Here is a 21,072-nt window from a genome sequence, read left to right on the forward strand (position 1 = left end):
ATTTTGAAAGTTGAAATGCATGAATTTTTATCAACATTAACAGATGAGTATTTGCAAGCAATTTTGATAATAGGATAGATACTCTTTAACTTTTAACCCTAATTTAGTGGAATATTATTTCCTCTAAAGATTTCATTCTCATTATTAGATGTTACAAAAATTATAATCAATTATTAATATTACTATATTTTTAATTTCACCAATAAAAATATGTGGGGATTTATTTTCTCTCATTACAAATATATATATAAACTATCCTTGATATTTCCTCTTGACCTATAAAATCTATAATATTTACTATTTGTCTCTTTATAGAGTTTGCCAAACTCTGATATAATAGCAAATATCTACCCTATTAGGTCAGAAAGACGGAATTTTTTTTTCTACCTCAGACACTTACTAGCTATATGACCTTGATTAAATTATCTAATCTCTTATCAGCAGTTTCCTTATCCATAACATAGGGATAATAATATCTCCTATTATTATAAGACAAATAAGAATATATGTAAAACTTTTTTTACAAACCTTAAGGAAAAATATAAATGTTAACTAGTATGTGAGTCTTTACTGTCTTATTTGACAACCATGCCTTATTTTTTTCCTCAATGAGGAAAGGGAGGTAGGAGCAGGAAAATGGAGGACAGAGAAAGAGTAGGAAAAAAATGAAAGACAAGAGAGTCAATAAAGCTTTAAAGCTTTAAAAAATGTAAAGAAAAGAACAAAAGTCAAGAAAAAACATGTGCATGTGAAATCTTATTTATTATTCTAATTTAGGACTGAGTTCTGATTGAAAATAAATTGAAAACAAATATACTTACAATATGTGCATACCATGCACCAAGGAATATTTAGACAATGAATTATAGTCTCTGCCCTCATTGATGTTACTATCCATCATATTTTCACATAAAATAGTATATATACATACATATATATATATATATATATATATATATATATATATATATATATATATATATATAAATGGCAACTGCCTTGGATATTTTAGGTAACCATTCCCTCATCTATTGTTTTTTGACAGGGCTCTATGGGAAGGACGTTCACCGAAGTGGAGGCCCTGATCTCCATAACTTCATCTCGTCTGGATTTGTCACATTAGGAAGAGGACACACGAAGGGTACAGTGGAAACCATTTTTTACTAAATACAAAGATTATCTGGGGAAAGTCTCTCTGAAACATTGAAGATGGTTTGAAGGCCAGACAATTGTACTGGACAGGAAAGATTAGGGTGAATCTATTGATTATTATTATTATTGGTGATTTGGGATACTTCCAACAGAGCTTCCCAGGAAGGAGAGGGAACATGACTCCTGAATTTGGGATGAGGTGAGCAAGAGAGATGCACACTATGCATTTTGGCTACGGAGCTTTGTGGGGATAGGCTAGCAAGGAATCTGTAGTATTTGCAAAGTGGAACTTTTTTTTCTTTCTAAAACTAAAATTTTCTATGCTGATTTCTATACTCTGTATACATTATGAGTATGCATTATGATTTTTATTCTGTAGACAGTCCAGCATTCACAGTTTGTGTGTAGATATGTATATCTTATATAATATAGGCATAAACCTAGATGTTAACCTGTCCCTAAATCTATTAGATGGAGATTCTTCCTCTACTGAGCCTGTTTGTGATGTAGCTGATGTTGGTTTATTGAGCATCTGTGTAGGGAGAGGTGGAATCCTGCTTGTTTACATTTTCTGTTTTAACAAAATCATAATGGTGTTGTGAGAATTCTGTCACTATAGGAGTAATCTGGTCCAAATCCATCTAAATACTTTTCTACCAGTCTGTATATTTATGTAGAACCAATATGAAATATATGCAGAAATATTTCCCTGTCTTCCTCTGGCTGAAACTGTGTTTGTTGTTCCTTGAATGAAAAAAAGGACAATTTGCAATATTTCATACATTCCGTGCACTTTTTTTTAAAGAATTCTCTATGCAATGTTAATTATATAGAGAAGAAAAAAAATCTGTACTTGTGTATGTTTTCTCTGTTGTGTCTGTGTGTATCTAAATAAAGTTTATCAAGGACATAGATAATACTTGTGGGTACTGAGAGTTACAGGCCTGCACCAAGGACCTGAGTCCTACTTATACATGCAAACTTCTGGCTTCCACACATCCTCCTTCAGCTGGTGAATCTGATCCACAGAACTGGGTTGTCAAAAAGAATTGGTGCCAAGCTGAATTATTCTCTCTTTTTAAAAAAAAGTTACAAGGTTAGCTCTGGAGGATGGAAGGTAGAAAAGAATAAATCTGTCAACAAGTAGCTCATCCTTGAATAAACAATCGAAGTGACACTTGGCACAAAAATTAATATCATTTCCTTTCTGATGAATCTTTTTATGCCCTTCCTTCAATGTGTGCATCTATATGTATATGTACATATATAATATATATATATATGTTTATATTCTTTGTCCTTTCTAAATCCATTTCTTTTCCTTCTCCCCATCTGTGCCACAATGCCTATGAATGTCATTTAGCCCTGCTGTGGCATTCAAGGTCCAAGATTTTGCTGACTCCAGCTCTATATCCTATGTATTTGCACCCTATAATGACCCACAATTTATATGATGAAATTAAATCCTCCAACAATTATAATAACCACAAATGAAACACTGATCTTCTTTGCTATTTATGGCATAAAGACATCATTCTGGAATATCTGGACCATGTTTCAAAACCACCATTTTATTGGTACCAATGAAGATGTGATAAACAAAATTACATTTGTTGCTTCACTATAATGCTATACTCAAGCTTCCTGTTCTACAATAATTCCCTAGAGGTAAGTCTAGCTTGTCACAAGATCCACTGAGACTTCATGCTACCACTGATAAGTCCAAAACCAAATCTGACATATGATGATTTTTCATCTCTGTTGAAAAATACTGTAAGATTAAAAAATTGGGACAAAGCTAGCTGCAAGTGAGAAAATGTACCAGTGTGGTTCCTTCGTCTTTAGAAGTCTCCAGTTTTGCCTCTTGCTAACAATAATGGGAGATCTAGGTACTTTAGCACGGTACATCCCTCAGGCAATATCAAACAACCAATGTACCACTTGACTAACTCCTTGGTACTTCCATACCCTCAGGAAATTTATAACTAAATGTCTTACACTTTCCTTTTATCTCCTCTTTCTTAACATTTTCTGCCTTCACTACTTCCTTTGCCTTAGGCATAGCATGAGGTCATGTGGAAATTATGCACCTCTGTGAATGCTCCTCTAGGCTGAAAAGAGGGTGTCAACCCCAAGCTAGGATAATTTCCCTTTCCACCCCATATCCACATCTCATAAATAAAGAAAATTATGGAGGAAGTACTCCACTAAAAATCATATTCCATGCTATTCCATCATTAAATCAATATCAAAACCTCAGAAAAGTCAGGTTAATCAAAAAGGGAATCCTACAGTATATACAGAAATGATAATGGAGTTAGAAGTGAAAAAGGGACAATCCTGTCCTTTTATCTTAGTCACAGTAGAGGACTAGTTTTTATTTGTACTCATATTGATTTATATTTATACAAAACTTAGGTCTTTTTAAAAAATTATAAGATAGTACAGTTGCCTTAGATCAGTACTAATATAAATAACTCTAGAAAGAGTACTGCTTATATAATCTTTTCAGGCAAATATTCCATTTAGGCCAGCACCTCCTTAGATCTAAGTCAGGAGGTACACCACAAAAGAAGTGACTGCCAACAAGGACCAGCCAGAACTCCTTTAGTGCTTTTGTACATGAATGAACCCAATTTTCCTTTAATGTTTCCAGAGGCTTTGTACATGGCACCATAAATCAACTGGCCAGTTCAGTCTATTCAATGAGAAAGTTAGGCAGGTAAGTTATATTGGCATATATGTAGCCTGAGCCAATCTTTCCCCAATCTCTTTGGTTTTCTTCACAGGACTCATCAATGTTAGATCTTTCTTTGGGGTCATAAGTACATAGGATGAAAACTAAATTTAAAGATGAGAAGTGACCATGGCAGAATAGGTTTCAAATATCAAGGACTAAACCCTATAATTCTTTCACAGGTGAATAAAACTAAATGAATGACTAAAATACAGAAGGGGTGGTATAAAAATAAGGAAAGGAAAAAAGGTTGAAGGGAACATGTGCTCGAACCCCAGACATGTCCATGGATGAATAATGAAAGAAAATTAGTATCTTTAATCTCTAAGCCAGAAAATGGATTCCTGAAGCATGGAAGAGATAACAAAGGGGAGAAAATAAATCAAGGAGGGAGAATATAACCCAGTGAGAGGAAAGAGTCCCACTGAAAAATATTCCCATGAAGAATTATGTATATCTTGATAATGAGAAATGGCAATTTTGTAATGAATGCAATCTGAGGAAATTTTGTTTCAGAAAAAAAGGAAACCATTTTCTGAAAGCAACACACATCCAGAAAATAGAAAAAGAAAAAACAAAACAAAAGCAAAAGTTGGATAGGAACAAAAAAGGGAAGATTTTGAAATAACTTCTTAATTAAGAGGGAGAAAAGTAAGGGAAAGAATGGGAGAACTAGACTAACTGAATGCATGAAAAAATCAAGTTAAGAAAATCTTCAAAACTATTAAAAAGTTGATGAATAAGAGTGAATGGGTGAAGAATTAAAGAGAAGAGTCTATGAAAATAGGGGAGGATCAAAGTAGATTAAGCAAAATTGATTATTGGGTCAAAGTAGTAACAAAATAAAAACAAAGTACTAACCAAAAAAGGAACAAAATATCCCAATTAAAAAATTACTAGAGACAAAAATAAAGGAAAATATAAGCTAAATTCATGTGACATTAAGTGTGAATAGACTGAATAATGCATTAAAAATATTGACAAACTGTGTAATAAAACTTGGCATTCTATTACAAGAAATGTATGTATATGGGGCAGCTGGGTGACACAGTGGATGAGCACCAGCCCTGTAGTCAGGAGTACCTGGTTTCAAATCCAGTCTCAGAGGCTTAATGATTGCCTAGCTGTGTGGCCTTGGGCAAGCCACTTAACCCCACTGCCTTGCAAAAAAACTAAAGAAAAAGAAATGTATGTATAAAAAAGCAAGATTTATTATGTATCAGGTGAATTTGAAAAAACAGAAATTGTAATCATTCTATTATATAAAATCAAAAAATTAAAATTCACAAAAATAATAGACAACAAACCAATATTAATTTTAAATATATACTCTTCAAGTGACATGATATCTCAATCCTTGAAGGAAAAAAATGAATTCAATTGTTACAAGGTAAATAATAAAACAATAATAGTAGGAAACAAATTTTTTTTCTGAGTATGGCAAATCTAACAAAGATAAAAGGGAAAATGTAAATTGAACAAAATACTGAAGATAGAGTTGAAATATTCGAGGTGCATTCTGAACATGTTCACTAAAGAACATATATATATATTCAGGATCATGTAAATCTTTTAAAATAATTGAGCATATATCAAGGCACAGGAAAAATATTAATGCATGTAAAAAGTCAGAAATATTAATCACATTTTTCCAGGTGATACAGGTAACAAAATAGTGATTCAGTGAACAAAAATGAAGTAGATCTAAATGTAGACAGTAATGAAATAGCAAATAGCAAATGGATCAATGAATAAATAATAGAAACAATTATGTACATGACAATGATAATAATAAAACAACCTGCCAAAATTTCTGTGATGCAGCTAAAACAATTCTCAAAGGAAAATTATATTTTTAAAACCCAATTAAATATTAGAAAAAATTATTAACTAACTGAATAATGAGTAAGGATATTCAATAGCAGGAAAACATAAGAAAGAAATTCTTAAAGACACAGACATAGGGACAAAAGATACAGTCCAATTCTTATTTGCTGATAACATTATAGTTTGCCTAGAAAATTCTAAGAAACAAGGAGAGAAATTAATGGAGAAAAATATATAGTTTTAGAAAAATTATAGTTATAAAATCATCTTTCACAATAATCAATAGCATTTACATATCATAATAATAAAAACTCAATGAAGAAAAGAAAATCCAAATCATAGTAACTACAAAATACTAATATCAAGGTAGTACTTTGAGTATAAAATGCCCCTCAAAGAAATAAAATAAATGGAGGAATATTTAATTTTCATGAATGGATCATAACAATATAGTAAAAATTACAATTCTATCAAAGTTAACTTGCAGAATTAACACTGAACCATCACACATTGCAAGCTAAATAAAATAATTATAAAGTTCCTTTGGATGAACAAAATATATGGAATATCAAGATGTATAATTAAAAAGATAGGACTGGAAAGATAAAAACACTTTTAGACTTTTAAAATGTGTCACAAAACATCAACCATAAAAATTATTTAGTATAGATAAAAATAATAAAATGTCTCAATAGAAAAGACCAGACAAGAAAGAAACATATAATTGGCCCAATATCTGATAAACCTAAAAACATAAATTACTTAGGAAAAAACTTCCTATTTGATAAGATATGCTAGGCAGATGTATAAATGTATAAATCCTACTTAGACCAACATCATACACAATATTTCACAATAAATTCAAAATGCATATTTGCTATCATTAAAGATCATGCCATTAAAAAATTGGAAGAGAAGCAGATACCTTTCACAGATATGAGGAAGTAAGAAATTATTAATCAAATGATAGATGAAGGCAATAACAAAAGACAAAATGGATAATGATTACATAAAACTGAAAAACCTGTGCACAAACAAAATTAATGCATCTAGTGTTAGATGGTAAAGACTGGGGAAATATTTTTATCAGGTATCTCTGATAAGGATTTGATGTCCAAGATATTTAGAAAATATATAAACAATAGCAATATATATATATATACGTACATATTAAAACTGTCATCCTTAATAGACAAATAATCAAAGATATGAACAATAGAGAAGAATGGCAAACTGTTAACAGTATGAATACATGATCTAAATCATGAATAATGAAAGAATTATCAATCAATACAATCTTCAGATTTTGCCACATACCTAGAAAAATTATCTAAAATAATAAGACTGTAAAATAGGTCAAAAATAATAACTTTTGATGAAATGATGAATTATTACAAAAATTTCGATAACAAATTTGAAATTGTATAAATAAAATTATTAAAATGCCCAAGCTATTTGACCCTAATGCTCTACTGGTATGTATATACCAGCATCAAAGCCCTACCTTCTTCCTCCTCCAGAAGGCTCCACATACACAAAACATATAGCCACATGGTTTGTATTACCAGAGAATGAGATACAACATAGATGACTATCAATCAGGTAGTGTCAAATAAATTATGATCTGTGAATATAATGGAATATAGTTCTGTTATAGGAAACTGAAAGCATTATAAATATCAAGAAGAGATTATATATGAAGTAATGTAAGTAGATCCAGAAAAATGATATACAGAACCTTACAAATAAATGTTAGGATCAATAAGCATCAAACAACTAAAATAAATGCTACAGAATAACACAGAACAAACTTGTCCCAGAAATAAGAGATGTGGGAAGACATCTCCCCAATTCCTCTGAAGCTTTCCTTGGAACATTTCATATGAGATTTGTTTGTTTCTATGTTTTAAAATTATTTTCCCTTTTTTATTCATTTAAAAAGTTTTTCATTTTAAGAGATTACCTTCTGGAAGCAAGAAAACAACAGGGGAAATCTCAGTAGATTAAGAAAAAGAAGCTATCAATAAAATCTACAAAATATAAAGAGTTCAATTTTTCTGCCTTTAATTTACAGATCGTAGTTCATGTTGCAAAAAGGAAAAATACACTGTTAGTACTAACTAATAGTGATGAATATTAGATGCTCCAGGCAAAGACCTAAAGGAGAAACAATAAAACACATCCTTCCATGCTTCACTGATCTGCAAAATCTCTGAAAGATATGATATGATGTACTTTCTATTCTGACTCATTAGTTAAATCAATAATTTAACATTTACCCTCAACACATACAATTGTATGATTTCTTCATTAACAATGCATGGTGGGGAAAATTTAACTAAGTATATTTTGACTCCTTTTACTCTACTGTTTTGCTGAAACTAGTCAATTTTTCCCCTTGTTTGCCTTTGAATATTGACTTAGTATACCTGACACAACTTGATTGACTAATCAATATTTCTAAAGTAGAAAGCCAATACTGCTGCTATCTGAATCTGGGGAAAAAATGGTTGTGAAGTCAGAGGATCCTGATTCAAATTCATTTTCTACCTTTTATCAATCAAGCAGTATTTATTATTGTTCAATTGTTTCATTTATGTCCACTTCCCTGTTGTCCCATTTGGGACTTTCTTAGCAAAGACACTGGAGTGGTTTGCCATTTCCTTCTCCAGCTCATTTAGAGATGAGGAAACTGAGGTAAACAGGGTTAAGTAACTTGCCCAGGGTCACACAACTAGTAAGTATCCAAGTCCAAGAAGGTGAGCCTTCCTGACTCTATCCTGGCATTCTATCCACTGGATCACCTAGTTACCTTTTGCCACTTTACTTGCCTGTTGTCATTACTATTTATTACAAATTTTATTTGAAATGTTACCCTTACCAATAAGAGAAGAAAGAGAAATTGAAGGAATTAAAATAGGTAATGAAGAAATAAAACTATCACTCTTTACAGATGATAAAATAGTATATTTGGAGAGCCCTAGAAAATCATCTAAAAACTACTTGAAATAATTAACAACTTTAGCAAAATTTCAGAACATAAAATAAACCTAAATAAATCAACAACATTTCTTCATAATACTAAGAAGACATAGCAGCAAAACATAGAAAGAGAAATTATTCAAGCATCTTGGGAATCTACCTGCCAATTCTGAACTATATGAAAACAACTATAAAACACTTTTCATACAAATAAGATCAGTTATTAATAACTCAACAAATGTCAATTATTACTGGGTAGGCCGAGTTAATATAAAAAATGAAAATTCTACCGAAATTAAATTACTTAATCAGTGCCATACCAATCAAATTACCAAAAAAATTGCTTTACTGATCCAGAAAAAATAGTCACTAAATTCATATGGAGGAGCAAAAGGTCAAGAATATCAAAGAGATTCATTTTAAAAAATGCAAAGGAAGGTAGCTGTGTGACTTTGGAGAAGTCACTTAACCCCATTGCCTTGTAAAACTAAAAAAAGCAAGCAAATAAACAAACAAAGATGTGGTGGATCAATGGAAGAGATTAGGTGTAAAAGAAACAGAAGTAAATGATTAAAGTAATTCAGTGTTTTATAATCCAAAGTTTCCAACTTCTAGGATAAGATTTCACCCTTTGATAAAAAACTGCTGGGAAAACTGGAAGATTGTATGGCTAAAACTAGGCATAGACCAACATTTCATAACCTATACCAAGATAAGGTCGAATTGAGTACAAGATTTAGACATAAAAGGTGATATAATAAGTCAATTATGAGAATAAGGAATAGTTTACCTGTCAGATCTATGGAAAGTGAAGCAGTTTATGATCAAAGAAGAGAGAGAACATTATAAAATACAAAATGGATAATTTAGATTACATTAAATTGAAATTTTTTACACAAATAAAACCAATGCAATCAAGATTATAAGGAAGGAAGGAAGCTGTAAAACAATTTTTACAACTAGTGTTTCTGGCATATTTTTAAAATATATAGAAAACTGAGTCAAATTTATAAAAAAAAACCAAGTCATTCTTAATTGATAAATGGTCAAATGATATGAAGAGACCAATCTCAGATGAAAAAATTAAAACTATCTATAATCATTTGAAAAAATACTCTAAATCATTATTGATTAGAGAAATGCAAATTAAAAGAACTCTAAGGTACCACCTCGCACTTGTCAAATTGTGTGTTTTGGAGGGGACGTAGGAAAACCAGTATACTAATGCCTTGTTGATAGAGTTGATCCACCTTTCTGTATCCAACCTTTCTGGACAGCAATTTAGAATTACATCCAAAGGTCAATAAAACTGTATACTAGTTGATCAAACAATAACAATACTAGGTCTGTATGCCAAAGAGATCACAAAAAGGGTAAAAAAAACCCATATGTACAAAAATATTTATGACAGCTCTTTTCATAGTGACAGAGAATTAGAAAACTGATGGAATGCCTACCAAGTGAGGAATGGATGGACAAATTCTGGTATATGAATGTGATGGAGTATTATTGTTCTATAAGAAATTATGAAAAATGAGACCAGAATAGCTGGAAAGACTTGCATGAACTGATTGTGGGAAAAAAAGTGATCAGTACCAGAAAAACAATATACACATTAATATCAGCATTAGGTGATGATCAACTATAATGCACTTGTTCATTTCAGCAGCATAATAATCAAAAACAATTCTAAATGTCTAATGATAAAAAATGCCATCTATATCCAGAGATGGAACAGTGGAGTTTAAATACAGATAAAAACCTACTATCTTCAATTTTTAAAAATTGTCTTAGGTATTATTATTTTTCCTGTTTTCATTTGATTCCTCTTTCACAACATGATTAATATGTATTTATGTTTATCATGGTTATACATATATAACCTATGATAGATTGCTTTCTGTCAGGAGGAGGGGGAAGGGAAGGGAGAGAGAAAAATGTAAAATTCAAAACCTAACAAACAATTGTCAAAAATTACCATTGAATGTAGTTGGAAAAATAAATTAATAAAATAATAAAACCAACCAACAAACCAAAAAAAAAACCCTAAATTAACTGGGTGAACCTAAGCAAGTCACTGCTTGAGCAAGATACCTCATTATGTCATCTTCATCTATGAATCTATGGGATTCATGGCCTCTAATTTCTTTACCAGCTTTAAATCTATCTCCCACAATGAGAGATACTGAAAATTAAACAGAGATTAGGGCTATCATCACAATGCTTTCCCTAAAATCGCTGAGGACCTTGAAAAATTACTCCCTCCTCAAGACCTCAATCCCTTCATCTGTAAAATTAAGGTATTAGGCAATAATCTTTGAAGTCACTTCCAGTTCTAATATTCTACCAATCAATTTGCTACCTTCCTCCAGTTAGTCTTAATGGGATTAGAATAGATCTTCTGCTTTGGGATCTCATTACGAGGGGTAGCAGAGGTGTGCCTGTTTTGTTAGGTGCCCTGAAAAGTTTTGGGACATATATCTCACAAAAACATGGCTTTAGCCATTTCTTGCCTAGTTGAAATCTTGTCTGATGCACCATGGAACATTCACAGTGATAAGAGCTAATAGCATAGAATAGTGGAAAGAATATGACCAGAATCTGAAATTAAAGCCCTGAGTTCAAATTTTAATTCTTTATTTCACTAAGACCTGACTTCCTTGTACAATCTTTTTTCTTTTCTCAGAGTTAAATAAAGTCCATTAGATGTTCCTATATTATATAGGTCAGAAGCCATTCTGGAATTTGTCCCTGAAGAAGCTGAGAATTTCTAGTTATGCTAATGAGATAAGAGAGAGCTAGATTTGGCTGATGTTCAGAACTCAACAGTGAGTAGGGAAGAGTCATTAGGACAGGAGCTGGAGCTCTGCCATCTATCCTAGATTTGACATACTGGCTTCTCTTTTTTCTTATAGAGCTTGACAGCACTGGTTTTGACTTTCCGTAGTTGACTACTTCTATAGCACCTAATTACTGGAGACTTTGAAAAGCGACAATGAACATGCTTGCAAAATATATTCAGAATTCTCTCTCTCTCTCTCTCTCTCTCTCTCTCTCTCTCTCTCTCTCTCTCTCTCTCTCTTTCCCTCCCTCCCTCCCTCCCTCCCTCCCTCTCTCTGTGAGTGTCTCTGTTCTCTGGCTTCCGTTTTTCTCTATCTCTGTGCCCGAGTGCCTGTCTCTATCACTCATTCTCTCTGACTCTGTCTCTCTTGGTCTCTTTCTCTCTCTGTCTCTCTATCTCCTCATCTCTCTCTGCTTTGGTCTCTGTCTCTGTCTTTCTCTCTGTCTCTGTCTCTTTCTGTGTATGTGTCTGTGTCTGTGTGTGTTCATTTGTCTCTCTGCATTCTGTTGTCTCTGTTTCTGTCTGTCTGTCTGTCTGTCTGTCTGTCTGTCTCTCTCTCTCTCTCTCTCTCTGTGTGTGTGTGTGTGTGTGTATCTCTGTCTCTCTATCTCTCTCTCCCTCCCTCCCCCCCCCATAATTGGAGATGTAGGGAATAGAAGTCTGAATATAATTCCTGCAATCCCCTTGTCAATCAGCTACTAGCCACTCCCATTAATTTTAGCTCCACTCAGAAACAATTGACCTGTGCCAAGCACATGCTGGCTTTCTGTCAGATGCCTCAAAGCCAAATCCTTATTCTCAAATTTTGGCATGTGACGGCTGATGGAACTACTCTGGTATCAGAAGGGAAATAATACTTTCCAGCAAAGAAAAAAAAATGTAAAGGAAAAAAACCTTTCCATTAAGCCTAAAAACAGCTTCAATCGTGGTTATAAGTTACTGAACAAAGGCATCAAGGAGACTGCTAAGAAAGGGGAACATGCCTTTGCTCCTGATCAATGAAATGGGTAAATTATACAAGCATCACTATATCTTTGCTAGAAGGATTCTTTTTTAAAAGAATTCCCTTGAGAAGTACATCCCTGGGAACCTAAAGTGAACATCTACTTTCTGACCCATTATAAAAGAGGAAATCATTCATAGTGCAGTAGAACACAAGACTTGAAGTTAGAAGTCTAGCACTCTAATCCCAGGTCTGCCATTTATTAATTTAATTTTCATGAGTCACAGCCTTGTCTTCTATAAAATAAAGATCATTACACTTGTACTACCCTACCTCAAGGAGTTGTTCAACACATTAATACACACACACACATACATATTATATAGAGAGAATTCTTTATAAATCATGAAGAACTATTCAATCAATAAATAAATGTTTATTAAGTGCCTTGTTATATGCTGGGCTCTGTGTTAGATGCTTTCAATCAAATCAATAAACATTAATTAATCCACTGTTGTATGCCAGGCTAAGCATTGCAGATTAACAAAAAAGGGGGGGAGTCTGAGACAGTTCAAGTCCTAAGAGAGCTCACAATATAATTAAGGAAAACAAAATATGAAAAGAAGAAAAGGGAGGAGAGCCCCCAGGAGAGGTTGGATGAAGTCCTATAGTTGTTGAGAAATTATCTGAGAAGTTACAAGCTGATTTCACATTGTAGAATGTTGTTTGTCCTTCATTCTCAAAGAAGACCATGACATCAAGGAGATGATGTTATGACAGATATATGAATTGGATTTGAGTCAGGGGGTGCTAAGTCCCCAGCCTCACTTTCTCCTCCAGAGGGGGTCCAATGTCCAATGTCCAAGATATGAGTCAGGACAACTGGAGATGGCCCTGGATGCAAGGCAATCAATGTTAAGCGGCTTATCCAAGGTCACACAACTAGTAAGTGCCAAATATCTGAGGTCAGATTTGGATTCAGATACTCTTGCTTTCAAGGACAGTGCTTTTACACTTCACCACCTCAGTGCCCCACCTTGCAGAATGATGAATTTCTGGATATTGTGAAATCTAGATGGTCATCCAGTTGGAAATAATGCTAAGGATTAAGATACAAAGGATAAATAATCCTAACTCTCAATTAATTTACATTATAATGAATGTAATATAAACTATAATTTTTCTGGGGCTCAATTTTCTCATCTATAAAATAAAGGATTGGATTAGACTATATAGCATCCAATGTCCCTTCCAATTCTTCACCTATGATTTTGTTATCATTTACTTGTTATTGTTTATTCTCCTTCTTTCACTTTCATTACGTATTTAGCACAATAAATGAGAAAAAGGGACTATTAGATAGACTAGGAAATTCACTTGTGTAATTTTGTTCACATGGAAGAACTTTTCATAGGTCTAACCTGATTTAGAAAAGTTAGAGTCCCAGTCTACTCTGAAAGTAAATATATTACAGTTTTAAAGTGGGGCAACTAAAGGGGAGGAGTTGATCTTATTACACCATAGAATGTGAAGGGACCCCAAGAGATTTTATGGATCATACAGTCCAACCTCCTTATTTAAAAATGGGAAAACTACAACCAGAGAGAAATGACTTCCTTTAGACCAGAACTCATCAATAGCAGAACCAGGAAGTACTTCCTATTTGTATATTAGAATTATGGTTACCTGATTTTTTTCTGTCCTTATGAATGGCTACTTTATAATTATAAACAAATGGAAATATCACTCATCAATAAGGAACAGTATTTAAAGCACCCCTACCCTACAGGATATTTTACTCTTCAGTCAACTGAATTTCCTCCTTGGAAACATATAATCTCAGATGATGCTCAAATAATAAATATGGAAAGTGTTCTGCAACTTCATGTTCTAACTCAAAAGAGACATATAGGGTGTTACCACATATCATTAGGTTGTGGAAAGAATCCTGACTTAGGAGTAAAATCATCTGGCTTCTAGTACAGGCTCTACCATAGGCTAAGTATGTTCTATATTGCTTTCTCTCACAAGGTCTTGGTTTCCTCATCTGTGAAATATTTGAATTGAATTGTGTGGTGTCTAGGTTCTCATTAAGAAATAGCATTCTATGGTTCTCCTAGGTCAGATTTAGGCTTAGGTTCACAAAAAATATATACAAACAAGTAATTTCATAGTCTCTTATATCCAATATTTAAAACCTTTCTGAAATTTTTTTGTTTTTTAATATAATGTTATTTCATTAAATATTTTACATGTATGTACATATACATTTTTTAAATTTTTGAAGTTCAAATTTCTCTCCCTTTCCTACCCCTCAAGAAAAGTAATTTTATATCAATTAAACATGTGAAATCATGCAAAATATTTCCATATTAGCAAAATAAAACACACAAATAAGAAAAAGGAAGAAAGTAAATGGATGTTTCAATTTGTACTCAGAGTTTATCAGTTCTCTCTCTGAATGTGGACAGCATTTTTCCTATCTGACATTTGGGATTATCTTGGATCATTGTCTTGATAGTAGCATAACAGTTGCTCAGAAAATCACTGTTACTGTGTACAATATACTCCAAGTACAGTTCACTTCTCTTTGCATCAGTGCAAAAAAAACCCCAAACAACTTGGGTTTTTCAGAAAACATCCTACATGTCATTTTTTTATAACACAATAGTCTTTTATCACAAACCTGTGCCATAACTTGTTCAATAACTCCTTGAATGATGGGCAAAAGATTTTTTTTCCCAAAAGCCTTTAAGTAATTTATGTCTTAACTCTGGTTCCTTTCACAGTCTTCATCATTCCTCTGCTCTTACTCCTTTTCTTCTCCTTCTTCCCTACTATATTTAGACTGTAGATATTGTTATTCATCCTTTGTTTTTGTTTCTGAAGATGACTAATGACATGAGTGATGTTTTGATTTATGTGTGATTTGTGTTTAAATGAGGTAGAGTTGCATAAAGTCATCATCCTTACTCTCTTTTTTAAAATCATTTAAGTCCAGTGGCAGGACAAAAGTTAAGATAACTGCTGATGATCCAGGATGCAGTGGATAGCCTTGCAGTCTTTGATGACTGACCCAGATCTAAGCATTCCTAAGGACCTGCTTAATCTGCCTTCAAATTATTCTCATTCATCCATTCTGCTGGATGAAGTTTACACATCCTTCTAAATCACCAAAAGGTTTGAAGCTTGAAATCTGAGTTTATTGGTTTACCCTGTCTGCTGAGATGGCTTAATGGGGTCTAGACTTTGTTCAGACTATAGGATTTTTTGGAGTCAAAAGAATGAGAATTGGGTGAAAACAGACACCAAAGGTGGATAAGTAACCCTAAAAAGGGCTCAGGAAGCCCTCATCTCAAAAGTGCTAGTGTTCCCTAAACATCCTAGATAGATAGAGATAGAGATAGAGATAGAGATAGAGATAGAGATAGAGATAGAGATAGAGATTAGATATATACACATATATACATCTATATCACATATATATGGACTATAACACAATTTAGAAACAGAAATTCTCCAGAATATGTATACTAGAACTTTTATCTAAACCAGTTTCCTTCTAGGTAATAGTCTGACTGGAATGCACTATATTTCTTGATTCTTGCCAATTATATTCTATGCTGTGAAAAATTAGTAGGTCTAGGACATTGATCCCACTAAAAAGTACATTGTGGCTTAGGAATCCTTCTGTCTCTTTATGTGTATATAATTTATGACTAAAGTTCAAACTCCAGTTAATGTCAGCTAATCATTCTTGACACTAGTCAGGGACACTTCTTGCAAAGACTAAATGGAATAGGTTAACAAATTATCAAAAGCAGGGAGGACATTCTTAAAGACTGGAAATGACATTTAATGCTTATGTTAAACTCTTCACCAATTTAACAATGATGCACATTTTGAATTTTTTCCCTCAAATTCAAATGAAGCCAGATTGTTCAAGGTATAATGTTGACATTATCCATGTTTTAAATTTTGGTGACCTTTAGAAATCCCCTATAAAGTAAAGTTTATCTTCAGAAAATACCTTATAAAGTAGAACTTGCCTCTGAGAATTCTGAATCCTAGCTTCCACCTTCTTTTTACTTCTGTCACATAATCCACAATTTTTCATCACACACAGACACACACACACACAAACACACATATGCATGCACGCATGTACGAAGGCACACACTACTTCTCCATGGTTCCTCTCAGTGCCATTCTTTTTGTCTGAGAATATGACACTTTTGCTTTACTGGATATCCACCTACATACTCAGAAAGGTATAGGAAATAGCTATGTCAATTTATATTTAGAAATGATTTGTGTTCCATATTCTATTCAGATAACTTCCTTTCAAAGCCTCCTTGTACTTTCCATACAACATATTATTCATCATTCCTCCCATCTTTTCTATTTCACTAGAAGACATTGTGCTGTTAACTCCTACTAAAAGATAGTCCAGTATATCCTCTTGCATACTTTGCACTACCACCTTTGTAACATTTTAACACAAGATCAAAGTCTTGATACGAAGACATGGTTTTAAAGGGGCTGAAGTCAGAACAATATTTTATAAAACATTAAGGCCCTATGACTGACATCTTCATTCCCTAGCAAGTGGATTTAGTTTCTCAGCACACATTCTTAATAACAGCAACTAAAAACCACTCAGAATTGTGTTCTTGCCTTGGAAATTTGAAACCCTAGAGGAGTAGAAGGAGAAAAACCACTGCCTTATCTTGGCACCTACAAATCTGAGCTTCTTAGGGCAGCACAGCTCCTGACATGTCCTGGATGCTTAATAAATATTCATTGATTGATTTTTGGCTTGGAATATAAATATCATGAAATCATCTTCAAATATTTATATTAAGATTCTTAGGGGAGGCTGCTTTCTCACTGATCACAAAATTGGAGTCTGGAAAAGTATTAATTTTTTTTTCAATTCAATTCAATACGCATTTCTTATACATCTGGTATGTCAGAAAATATACTAGTCACCTAGTTCTCAGAGATGTTACTGTCCCTACCCCTAAGGAATCTTCATTTTCTTGTACAGAAATATAAGTAAATAAGAATTACAAAACAATTTACTAATTGAACCCTAACAACTGAGGGAATCATGAAAGGGGTTTTTTTTTGTTTTTTTTTAAATAGAAAATAGCAGTTAGCTAAGTCTTGAAGGAAACTGGAAGTTTCAATAAGCCAGGGGAGAAAAGCTGAGTATTCTAAGCATGCGAGCCTGTTAAAAAAGCACAGAAATGAATTCTGCAAAAGATCATGAGGCATGATATAATGTAATATAATGCAGAGTAATGTAAAAGCAACCTGAAGAACAGGTATTATTAATCAGCCTAAATTCACACTGAATCAACAGTCATTAATACCATTGTCACTTAGCAACGATGGATGAGAAAGAAGCAACACAGTAGGAAAAGCAGCTGACCTGGAGATCTGGATAAAATCCTGACTTCACCCTTTAATAGTTGTGTGATTGTGGTCAAATCTTTTAGTGTCTCTGAGTCTCAATTTCTTCATCTGTAAAATAGATATAATACTACCTGGACTATCTAACTCATAGCTGTAACAAAAGCCCTTTGTAAACCTTAAAGTATTCTACAAATATCTTTGTCATCATCATCTACCCACAACGTTCAAAGAAATATTCTGGCTTTGGGGAGGAGACTAGGGAAGAGGAAGAAAAGAAGACAGACTCAGGATAGAGAATGAGACAAATATTTGATGGAGGACCAAAATGGGAATTTGTTTTACTTCACTATGTATATGGGTTAATAGGTGTGTTTTCTTTTTTTCTTCCTTTTAAGTATGTATGAAATAGAGGAAATAAATACTTATTAATAAAATAAAATTTTAAAAACTGAAATTAAAAAGTTACATCTTAGCTCTCAGAGATTACAATCCAATTGAGGAGATAGTGTGCACACACATACATACACACAAACATATCTAAGAAATATTTTTACATTATATGAACTGTTAGGGAAAGGGGGAAGGGAATAAAAATTTATACAGTGCTTAGTATGTGCCAGGTACTATATTAAATACTTATTTTATAATATCAAATTATTTGATCATTACAACTTTCAAAAATTTTAGGTGCTATAGATGTAAATTGAGGTTAAGTGGTATAAAGGCTAATCAATAATTATCTGAGGCTAGATTTGAACTTTGATCTTCCTGATTCCAATTCTAGTACTTCACCTTCTAGCCTTCCTTAGTAGCCTTAAGCATGGCTGAGGTTTTAATAATTCAGGGGAATATGGGTAAGTGTAATAATCCTTGTTTAGTCCCTTCTAACTCCTCACTTAGATTTACCTTTTTTGTTGTTGTTTCTTTTGACTTCTATGTTTGTATTTTAGAATTTCCATTCAACTCTAGTGTCTTCATCAAGATTATTTACCATTTCATTAAAGGTTTGATGTCTTTTCTAGGATAACATTCCAGTTTTTTTCTGGGTTATTCTTTTTTGAAAGCCTATATTTGATGTTTCAGATATTATACTAGAAGCTCTCTACTTCTTTATAATAGCAGCTACTATATCTTGTGTGATTCTGACTGTGATTATTTTGGTATTTGAATGCATTCTCTTTGCTTCCCTTCAGCAATTTTTCTTTGACTAGGAAACTCAGACTTTGGGCTCTTATGTTCCTGCAAGAGTTAATTTTGGAATTTCTTTCAGGATGTAACCAGTTAATTCGATTTTTGCTTTACATTCTGATTCTAATTATCTGGACAGTTTTCTTTAATGATTTCTTGAAATATGATAGCCAGATATTATTTTTGTGTGTGTGTGTGTGTGTGTGTGTTGTGTGTGTGTGCACATGTGCTGGTTTTCACTAAGTACAGTGATTTTAATTAAATTAATTATCTTTGAACTTTTTTGAGGGCAATTGTTTTTGATGAGACAACCATACATTTTCTTCTATTTTTTTCAGAATTCTCACTTTTTTTTGATAATTTTTATTGTCTGATGAAATCGTTAATTTTGTTTGGTAAAATTCTCCATGGGTCACTTTGAAAATGAAGACTTTGTGTAGGTGATGGACTCTGTGAGAACTCCTTAGGGAATATCTGGGATATTCTTGGTCTTTTATATTGATTTCTGCCACTTTCTCTTGGTATTAAGTTTTGTGTTCATCAAGGATCTCAGGAGAAAATCAAGCTTAGACCTACAAGTTTTCATTGTGCCCCAAACAGACTTTTTAGTCCAACATCTGACTGCTGCCTTTCAGGTCTGATCTTTGCAAGCTCCTAATCAGAATTTGGGAGTGAGTGAAACTGTAGTCTTGCCCCTGGTTGGAACTTGAGTAGTTTACCTCTGGGTCCATCCCCCTATCAGCATCCTGGTAGACTCTGAAGACTCAGAAAGGAAACTTCAGGATTCCTTTTGGTCTGACTTGCTCCAGGATCAGAATATACAACTGCTTTCCTTTTTTTCCTCCTTGACCAGGACAGAGCCACAATCCCATGAATACTTTTTGAATCAGTGACTTCGAAAATGCTACTGAGTTACTTGGAGTCTTGATTCCTGAAGGTCTCAAATAACATTAGAACTCTAGAGTCAGGACCAGACAGCGTTAAGAAGAAAATGCCTTTCTACCCAGGTAAACTTAGCTATCTTGAGCATTGGAGCTTATTTTGATTTATATTACTCTTTCCTGTAATTCCTTAGTAAAGCTTTTTTTTCCTTCTTTTTGTCTTTGTTAAACTAAACAAAGGAGAGTTGACAATCTACCCAGAAGGTCAAGGGAATTAATCAAAACTCGTTAGGGTTAATCTGATACCAGCGGGAAAAAGAATAAAGCAATCTCATGGGTCAGTACTTTGGGAATTCGGTGGCATAAAACTGTTACCAGTATTTTAGAAGTATTTCTGTACAAACATCTGGGACCATTCCCAAGGGCAGGGACTGGAGATCCATGAAGAAATAAGAAATAATTATGTAGTGCTGGGAAAACTTTACCTTCTGTCAGTTTGACATCCCACCCTGTTACCTATAGCTTGTCCAGTAAAACTTTATCTCTTTAAGCCTATTTGATTTTGAAAGTGACCTTTTAATGAAACTCTATTTCCAAGTCTTCTCAAATATATTCCTGTAACTCTTCAGTCAACAGAAGCATAGGGCTTTGTATAGAGAAGCTTCAGTAAGGGCCTTTTTCAGTCATGTCCAACTTTTTTGTGACTCCATTTGGTTTTTTCCTTGGCAAAGATACCATGTTTGACATTTCCTTCTTCAGCTCATATTAGAGATGAGGAAACTGAGGCAAAAAGGGTACAGTGACTTGCCCAGGGTCACATAGCTAGTAAGGGTCTGAGGTCAGATTTGAATTCAGTAAGATGTCTTCCTGACTCTAGGCTTGGTACTCTATCCACTGTACCACCTAGCTTTCCAAGAGGGCCTTTAACCCAGTTCACTTTTCTGGAATGAGGAGTCATTTCACCATCTCTCAAAGGACAGATATTTTTCCTTTATTATATGGAATCATTTGATTCATGTTATTTTCCTGGGTAGCTGGTTCCAAAACCATGTAAATTACCTAAAAGAAGGCTCAAGGAAAGACTAAGCAATATTGGAGA

At 33.4% G+C, this 21,072-nt stretch overlaps 1 protein-coding gene across 1 annotated transcript in view; it reads left to right on the plus strand.

Annotated features, from left to right (window-relative positions):
* Window positions 1-21,072, plus strand: part of SHISA6 (shisa family member 6) — a 512,552-nt gene that overhangs the window by 270,914 nt on the left and 220,566 nt on the right. Inside the window, exon 3 of the mRNA XM_074220646.1 lies at window positions 1,046-1,141. Within this exon, the coding sequence (XP_074076747.1) occupies window positions 1,046-1,141 (96 nt within the window). The remainder of the gene's footprint in view (window positions 1-1,045; window positions 1,142-21,072) is intronic.

Source organism: Macrotis lagotis, chromosome 2 (assembly GCF_037893015.1).
Source record: "Macrotis lagotis isolate mMagLag1 chromosome 2, bilby.v1.9.chrom.fasta, whole genome shotgun sequence".
Lineage (NCBI taxonomy): Eukaryota > Metazoa > Chordata > Mammalia > Peramelemorphia > Peramelidae > Macrotis > Macrotis lagotis.